General features: G+C 42.7%; 1 protein-coding gene across 9 annotated transcripts in view; it reads right to left on the bottom strand.

Moving 5' to 3' along the window:
• Positions 1 to 9,417, bottom strand: part of pard3bb (par-3 family cell polarity regulator beta b) — a 359,080-nt gene that overhangs the window by 221,222 nt on the left and 128,441 nt on the right. For all 9 annotated transcript variants that reach the window (XM_042320041.1, XM_042320039.1, XM_042320042.1 and 6 more), the window contains one exon: positions 886 to 965. In XM_042320041.1, the coding sequence (XP_042175975.1) occupies positions 886 to 965 (80 nt within the window). The remainder of the gene's footprint in view (positions 1 to 885; positions 966 to 9,417) is intronic.

Genomic DNA, 9,417 nt, shown 5'->3' with positions numbered 1-9,417 from the left:
GCTCCCTGCCCGTCTCTCATCCCTCGCGCCCTGCCAGTCTCTCATCCCTCGCTCTCTGCCCGTCTCTCATCCCTCGCTCCCTGCCCGTCTCTCATCCCTCGCTCCCTGCCCATCTCTCTCATCCCTCGCTCCCTGCCCGTCTCTCATCCCTCGCGCCCTGCCAGTCTCTCATCCCTCGCTCTCTGCCCGTCTCTCATCCCTCGCTCCCTGCCTGTCTCTCATCCCTCGCTCCCTACCCGTCTCTCATCCCTCGTTCCCTGCCCGTCTCTCTCATCCCTCGCTCCCTGCCCGTCTCTCTCATCCCTCGCTCCCTGCCCGTCCCTCATCCCTCGCTCCCTGCCCGTCTCTCATCCCTCGCTCCCTGCCCGTCTCTCTCATCCCTCGCTCCCTGCCCGTCTCTCATCCCCGCGCCCTGCCTGTCTCTCATCCCTCACTCCCTGCCCCTCTCTCATCCCTCACTCTCTGCCCGTCTCTCATCCCCTGCACCCTGCCTGTCTCTCATCCTGTCATTCTGTCTGTATGTTTAAATAACAGTCCACTACTGGACTAGTGATCTGTGACCACCTAGTAGACGCAGTATTGGATCAAGATCTACGACTAGTATGGATGGCTAGTATGTACACACTCACCGTAAGTCGCTCTGGATAAGGGCACATGCTAAATGGTTTTTTTTTTTTTACATTTCTAAATTTAAAAAATCACTTGATATGCAAATTTGGCTCAGCCTTGATCTTCTCATTGGAGAGCAGAGCTTCATGCTGAATTATAATACTTAGTTAATTATATAGGAGAAAAAATGGAACATCAACACAGTACAAGAACACACACGCACACACACACACACACACACACACACACACACACACACACACACACACGTCTTACCTGAGAGAGAATGTGTTGAGTTTGGTAGTCGAGACATCAGCTCTGTGTCCTCCTGTCTTGTCCAGTCCATGGTTCACCCCCTGTAGGTCATAACAACATATTAACACTTCAGTGATCCAACCATAACATATTAACACTCCAGAGATCCAACCATAACATATTAACACTCCAGTGATCCAACCATAACATAACATATTAACACTCCAGTGATCCAACCATAACATATTAACACCCCAGTGATCCAACCATAACATAACATATTAACACTACAGTGATCCAACCATAACATAACATATTAACACTCCAGTGATCCAACCATAACATAACATATTAACACTCCAGTGATCCAACCATAACATAACATATTAACACTCCAGTGATCCAACCATAACATATTAACACTCCAGTGATCCAACCATAACATAACATATTAACACCCCAGTGATCCAACCATAACATATTAACACCCCAGTGATCCAACCATAACACATTAACACTTCAGTGATCCAACCATAACCTATTAACACTCCAGTGATCCAACCATAACATAACATATTAACACCCCAGTGATCCAACCATAACATAACATATTAACACTTCAGTGATCCAACCATAACATAACATATTAACACCCCAGTGATCCAACCATAACATATTAACACTCCAGTGATCCAACCATAACATAACATATTAACACTCCAGAGATCCAACCATAACATATTAACACTTCAGTGATCCAACCATAACATTACATATTAACACTTCAGTGATCCAGCCATAACATATTAACACTTCAGTGATCCAACCATAACATTACATATTAACACTTCAGTGATCCAACCATAACATAATATATTAACACTTCAGTGATCCAACCATAACATATCAACACTCCAGTGATCCAACCATAACATATTAACACTCCAGTGATCCAACCATAACATATTAACACTCCAGAGATCCAACCATAACATAACATATTAACACTTCAGTGATCCAACCATAACATATTAACACTCCAGTGATCCAACCATAACATATTAACACTTCGGTGATCCAACCATAACATAACATATTAACACTTCAGTGATCCAACCATAACATATTAACACTTCAGTGATCCAACCATAACATAACTTATTAACACTCCAGTGATCCAACCATAACATATTAACACTCCAGAGATCCAACCATAACATATTAATAACACTCCAGTGATCCAACCATAACAACATATTAACACTCCAGTGATCCAACCATAACATATTAACACTCCAGTGATCCAACCATAACAACATATTAACACTCCAGTGATCCAACCATAACATAACATATTAACACTCCAGTGATCCAACCATAACATATTAACACTTCAGTGATCCAACCATAACATAACATATTAACACTCCAGTGATCCAACCATAACATATTAACACTCCAGTGATCCAACCATAACATATTAACACTTCGGTGATCCAACCATAACATAACATATTAACACTTCAGTGATCCAACCATAACATATTAACACTTCAGTGATCCAACCATAACATAACATATTAACACTCCAGTGATCCAACCATAACATATTAATAACACTCCAGTGATACAACCATAACATATTAACACTCCAGAGATCCAACCATAACATATTAATAACACTCCAGTGATCCAACCATAACAACATATTAACACTCCAGTGATCCAACCATAACATAACATATTAACACTCCAGTGATCCAACCATAACATATTAACACTCCAGTGATCCAACCATAACATATTAACACTTCAGTGATCCAACCATAATATAACATATTAACACTCCAGTGATCCAACCATAACATATTAACACTCCAGTGATCCAACCATAACATATTAACACCCCAGTGATCCAACCATAACATATTAACACTTCAGTGATCCAACCATAACATAAAATATTAACACTCCAGTGATCCAACCATAACATATTAATAACACTCCAGTGATACAACCATAACATATTAACACTCCAGAGATCCAACCATAACATATTAATAACACTCCAGTGATCCAACCATAACATATTAATAACACTCCAGTGATCCAACCATAACAACATATTAACACTCCAGTGATCCAACCATAACATATTAATAACACTTCAGTGATCCAACCATAACATAAAATATTAACAATCCAGTGATCCAACCATAACATAACATAATGTGTGTGTACTGTGTATACAGTGTGTGTGTGTGTGTGTACTGTGTGTGTACAGTGTGTGTGTACTGTGTACAGTGTGTGTACTGTGTGTGTGTGTGTACTATGTGTACAGTGTGTGTACTGTGTGTGTGTACTGTGTATACAGTGTGTGTGTGTGTGTGTACTGTGTGTGTACAGTGTGTGTGTACTGTGTACAGTGTGTGTGTGTGTGTGTGTGTGTGTGTGTGTGTGTGTGTGTGTGTGTGTGTGTGTACTGTGTGTACTGTGTGTGTGTGTGTACTGTGTGTACAGTGTGTGTGTGTGTGTGTGTGTGTGTGTGTGTGTGTGTGTGTACAGTGTGTGTGTGTGTGTGTGTGTGTGTGTGTGTGTGTGTGTGTGTGTGTGTGTGTGTGTACTGTGTGTACAGTGTGTGTAATGTGTGTGTACTGTGTGTACAGTGTGTGTAATGTGTATGTGTGTACTGTGTGTACAGTGTGTGTACTGTGTGTGTGTGTGTGTGTGTACAGTGTGTGTACATGTGTGTGTGTGTGTGTGTGTGTGTGTGTGTGTGTGTGTGTGTGTGTGTGTGTACTGTGTGTACAGTGTGTGTAATGTGTGTGTGTACTGTGTGTACAGTGTGTGTACAGTGTGTGTGTGTGTGTGTGTGTGTGTGTGTGTGTACTGTGTGTACAGTGTGTACTGTGTGTGTGTGTGTGTACAGTGTGTGTACAGTGTGTGTGTGTGTGTGTGTGTGTGTGTGTGTGTGTGTGTGTGTGTGTGTGTACTGTGTGTACAGTGTGTGTAATGTGTGTGTGTACTGTGTGTACAGTGTGTGTACAGTGTGTGTGTGTGTGTGTGTGTGTGTGTGTGTGTGTGTACTGTGTGTACAGTGTGTGTAATGTGTGTGTGTACTGTGATCCAACCATAACATATTAATAACACTCCAGTGATCCAACCATAACATATTAACACCCCAGTGATCCAACCATAACATATTAATAACACTCCAGTGATCCAACCATAACATATTAATAACACTCCAGTGATCCAACCATAACATATTAACACCCCAGTGATCCAACCATAACATATTAATAACACTTCAGTGATCCAACCATAACATAAAATATTAACAATCCAGTGATCCAACCATAACATAACATAATGTGTGTGTACTGTGTATACAGTGTGTGTGTGTGTGTGACTGTGTGTGTACAGTGTGTGTGTACTGTGTACAGTGTGTGTACTGTGTGTGTGTGTGTACTATGTGTACAGTGTGTGTACTGTGTGTGTGTACTGTGTACAGTGTGTGTGTGTGTGTGTACTGTGTGTGTACAGTGTGTGTGTACTGTGTACAGTGTGTGTACTGTGTGTGTGTGTGTGTGTGTGTGTGTGTGTGTGTGTACTGTGTGTACTGTGTGTGTGTGTGTACTGTGTGTACAGTGTGTGTACTGTGTGTGTGTGTGTGTGTGTGTACAGTGTGTGTACAGTGTGTGTACAGTGTGTGTGTGTGTGTGTGTGTGTGTGTGTGTGTGTGTGTGTACTGTGTGTACAGTGTGTGTAATGTGTGTGTACTGTGTGTACTGTGTGTACAGTGTGTGTAATGTGTATGTGTGTACTGTGTGTACAGTGTGTGTACTGTGTGTGTGTGTGTGTACAGTGTGTGTACAGTGTGTGTGTGTGTGTGTGTGTGTGTGTGTGTGTGTGTGTGTGTGTGTGTGTGTACTGTGTGTACAGTGTGTGTAATGTGTGTGTGTACTGTGTGTACAGTGTGTGTACAGTGTGTGTGTGTGTGTGTGTGTGTGTGTGTACTGTGTGTACAGTGTGTGTACTGTGTGTGTGTGTGTGTACAGTGTGTGTACAGTGTGTGTGTGTGTGTGTGTGTGTGTGTGTGTGTGTGTGTGTGTGTGTGTGTGTACTGTGTGTACAGTGTGTGTAATGTGTGTGTACTGTGTGTACAGTGTGTGTAATGTGTGTGTGTACTGTGTGTACAGTGTGTGTAATGTGTGTGTGTACTGTGTGTAATGTGTACCCTGCCTGGGGCGGCAGGGTAGCCTAGTGGTTAGAGCATTGGACTAGTAACCAAAAAGTTTCAAGTTCAAACCCCCAAGCCGACAAGGTACAAATCTGTTGTTCTGCCCCTGAACAGGCAGTTAACCCACTGTCCCTAGGCTGTCATTGAAAATAAGAATTTGTTCTTAACTGACTTGCCTGGTTAAATAAAGGTAAAATAAACAGTGTGTGTGTACAGTGTGTGTGTACAGTGTGTGTGTACAGTGTGTGTGTACAGTGTGTGTGTACAGTGTGTGTGTACAGTGTGTACAGTGTGTGTGTGTACAGTGTGTGTGTACAGTGTGTACAGTATGTGTGTACAGTGTGTGTGTACAGTGTGTACAGTGTGTGTGTACAGTGTTACAGTGTGTGTGTACAGTGTGTGTGTACAGTGTGTACAGTGTGTGTACAGTGTGTACAGTGTTTGTACAGTGTGTACAGTTGTGTGTACAGTGTGTGTGTACAGTGTGTACAGTGTGTACAGTGTGTGTGTACAGTGTGTACAGTGTGTACAGTGTGTGTGTACAGTGTGTACAGTGTGTACAGTGTGTGTGTACAGTGTGTGTGTACAGTGTGTGTGTACAGTGTGTGTGTACAGTGTGTGTGTACAGTGTGTGTGTACAGTGTGTGTGTACAGTGTGTGTGTACAGTGTGTACAGTGTGTGTTCAGTGTGTGTGTACAGTGTGTGTGTACAGTGTGTGTGTACAGTGTGTGTGTACAGTGTGTGTGTACAGTGTGTGTGTACAGTGTGTGTGTACAGTGTGTGTGTACAGTGTGTGTGTACAGTGTGTGTGTACAGTGTGTGTGTACAGTGCATTCAGAAAGTATTCAGACCCCCTTTTCCATGTTATCACATGTTGTTACGTTCCAGCCTTGTTCTAAAATGGACATAAAACCCCATAATGACAAAGCAACAAACTGTTTGTTTTTATTTTTTATTTATGTATTAATAAATTTAAAAAACTGAAATATCACATTCCCTTTTCTCAGTACTTTGTTGATGCACCTTTGGCAGTGATTACAGCCTCCAGTCTTCCTGGGTATGATTCTACAAGCTTGGCACACCTGTATTTGGGGAGTTTCTCCTGTTCTTCTCTGCAGATCCTCTCCAGCTCTGTCAGGTTGGATGGGGAGTTTCTCCTGTTCTTCTCTGTAGATCCTCTCCAGCTCTGTCAGGTTGGATGGGGAGTTTCTCCTGTTCTTCTCTGTAGATCCTCTCCAGCTCTGTCAGGTTGGATGGGGAGTTTCTCCTGTTCTTCTCTGCAGATCCTCTCCAGCTCTGTCAGGTTGGATGGGGAGTTTCTCCTGTTCTTCTCTGCAGATCCTCTCCAGCTCTGTCAGGTTGGATGGGGAGTTTCTCCTGTTCTTCTCTGCAGATCCTCTCCAGCTCTGTCAGGTTGGATGGGGAGTTTCTCCTGTTCTTCTCTGTAGATCCTCTCCAGCTCTGTCAGGTTGGATGGGGAGTTTCTCCTGTTCTTCTCTGTAGATCCTCTCCAGCTCTGTCAGGTTGGATGGGGAGTTTCTCCTGTTCTTCTCTGTAGATCCTCTCCAGCTCTGTCAGGTTGGATGGGGAGTTTCTCCTGTTCTTCTCTGTAGATCCTCTCCAGCTCTGTCAGGTTGGATGGGGAGTTTCTCCTGTTCTTCTCTGCAGATCCTCTCCAGCTCTGTCAGGTTGGATGGGGAGTTTCTCCTGTTCTTCTCTGCAGATCCTCTCCAGCTCTGTCAGGTTGGATGGGGAACTTCTCCTGCACAGCTACAGGGAGCGTGGTGATGAGGCTTGTGGAACGTTGGCCAAGGGGAAGCAATTATCACCACAGACAATTTATTCACCACTGTCATTTTGGCGAGAAAAAAATTGCTTCAAAAGAAAACAAGTCTGTCTGGCACCATGAACAAAGTGAGACGGGAGCTCCCTCCCTCTGAGCAAGATAAGGCTCCTTCACAGGCGTTGAACAGCGACTTCATTAAAGAGGAAACCAGAGACTTTACGGTCTGTAACCATAGAAAGGTCTTCAAAGTGTATCAGCCAAATGACAGTTACACCAACACGTGTCACTGTAGGTTGGGGAAAGCAGCTAACACCAACCAACGCCATCGTATGAAGACTCAACACTTCAATAGGACAAAGGGAAAGCAGCTAACACCAACCAACGCCATCGTATGAAGACTCAACATCGTGTCAACTGATAGGACAAAGTCAGGAAAGCAGCTAACACCAACCAACACCATCGTATGAAGACTCAACATTGTCAACTGATAGGACAAAGGGAAAGCAGCTAACACCAACCAACGCCATCGTATGAAGACTCACACAAGCACGAACTGACAATCCTTTAAATACTTTTTCACTGACGTCGTATCGACCCATTCATTACAATGTCCTTATTGTTTTTGTTTTGTTGTGCTTCACTATTCATTTAGACCATTTGATGCTGAATGATGTTTAAGCTACTGATGTTTTCATCATTTGATTATTTTGCCCATGTGGGGTGGTTGGGGTCATTTAAAATAAATTTAAAGAAATCCCTTATAAAATAAGCTGTTACCGTATTCCTACGCCTATCCTTTCTGTTTCACAGTTGGAACAAAAGCGTCGCACAAATTGAATTTGTGTTTTTACAGTAACATAAAATACTATTGTGTTTTTACAGTAACGTAAAATACTATTGTGTTTTTACAGTAACGTAAAATACTATTGTGTTTTTACAGTAACGTAAAATACTATTGTGTTTTTACAGTAACATAAAATACTATTGTGTTTTTACAGTAACATAAAATACTATTGTGTTTTTACAGTAACGTAAAATACTATTGTGTTTTTACAGTAACATAAAATACTATTGTGTTTTTACAGTAACGTAAAATACTATTGTGTTTTTACAGTAACATAAAATACTATTTCGTTATATTTTTTTTAAATAATAAAAATAAAATATTATTCTAAATGTTCCCCAAGGCCTTCATTAAAACACAACTAAAGTATGTATTTTAACGTAATAGCGTATATGAAATATACACGTATTCAGTCAGAATGACCTGCTCGTTGACCTTGAAGGACGGAAACCTGGAGGCCCGGACGCTCTTAAGGTAAAGTACTAGAGGGAATTATTTAGGGTTGTTGGTCACACACAAAAAGAAACAACACAAACAGGAGATGGTCCATTTGATTGGTTGGCTAAAATAGAACCCTATTCCTGATAAAGTGCACAACTTTTTTGACAAGAGATCCAAGTGGTCCCTGGATAAAATAAGTACACTATATTGGTGTCATTTGGGACGGTGTACTTGATGTCTTCAAGTACACCCCCCACCCTCTCTATTAATTACAATAGGGTTAATGGACTAGATCAATTCTCGTCTATCATCACACTGATTAGCATATTCATTAAAGTACACACGACACGCGCCGTAAAGCACGAGTGAAACCTGTAGAGTTTCTCCATGAATCTTGTGCTGGAAGCCAACATTTACTGCTGGTAAGAAATCAACAAGATATTAGCACATCAAATAACAAACTGGTTGTTGTTTTGTTCTTTTTGTGTCTATTTAAAGGGAAAAGCTCCTTTATGTTGAAAACATTATGAAGTAAAACAGATGTCCTTGCCAACCATGAACAAGGATCATAATAAATTAAACTTGGAGCCATCTGTCCACTTTGTCAAATCAAACCGATAGAAAACAAGTCTCTATTCGGGATATGAATAAAGACAAAGGAAGTCATTCACTAAGCGTTTCCTTGTTAGACTGCTGCTAAGGGAAAAGAGTTAACCATGTCCAGAGGCTGGGGGTCTGCACCATGTCTAGAGGCTGGGGGTCTGAACCATGTCTAGAGGCTGGGGGTCTGAACCATGTCTAGAGGCTGGGGTCTGAACCATGTCCAGAGGCTGGGGGTCTGAACCATGTCTAGAGGCTGGGGGTCTGAACCATGTCTAGAGGCTGGGGGTCTGAACCATGTCTAGAGGCTGGGGATCTGAACCATGTCTAGAGGCTGGGGGGGTCTGAACCATGTCTAGAGGCTGGGGGTCTGAACCATGTCTAGAGGCTGGGGGGGGGTCTGAAACCATGTCTAGAACCATGGCTAGAGGGGGGTCTGAACCATGTCTAGAGGCTGGGGTCTGAACCATGTCTAGAGGCTGGGGGTCTGAACCATGTCTAGAGGCTGGGGGTCTGAACCATGTCTAGAGGCTGGGGGTCTGAACCATGTCTAGAGGCTGGGGGTCTGCACCATGTCTAGAGGCTGGGGGTCTGAACCAGGCTGGGGGTCTGAACCATGTCTAGAGGCTGGGGGGTCT

The sequence above is a fragment of the Oncorhynchus tshawytscha genome, linkage group LG03 (genome assembly GCF_018296145.1).
Source record: "Oncorhynchus tshawytscha isolate Ot180627B linkage group LG03, Otsh_v2.0, whole genome shotgun sequence".
NCBI classification, from domain to species: Eukaryota; Metazoa; Chordata; class Actinopteri; order Salmoniformes; family Salmonidae; genus Oncorhynchus; species Oncorhynchus tshawytscha.
Note: the sequence above shows the minus strand (reverse complement) of the source record. Positions and strands in the feature narration are given on the sequence as shown.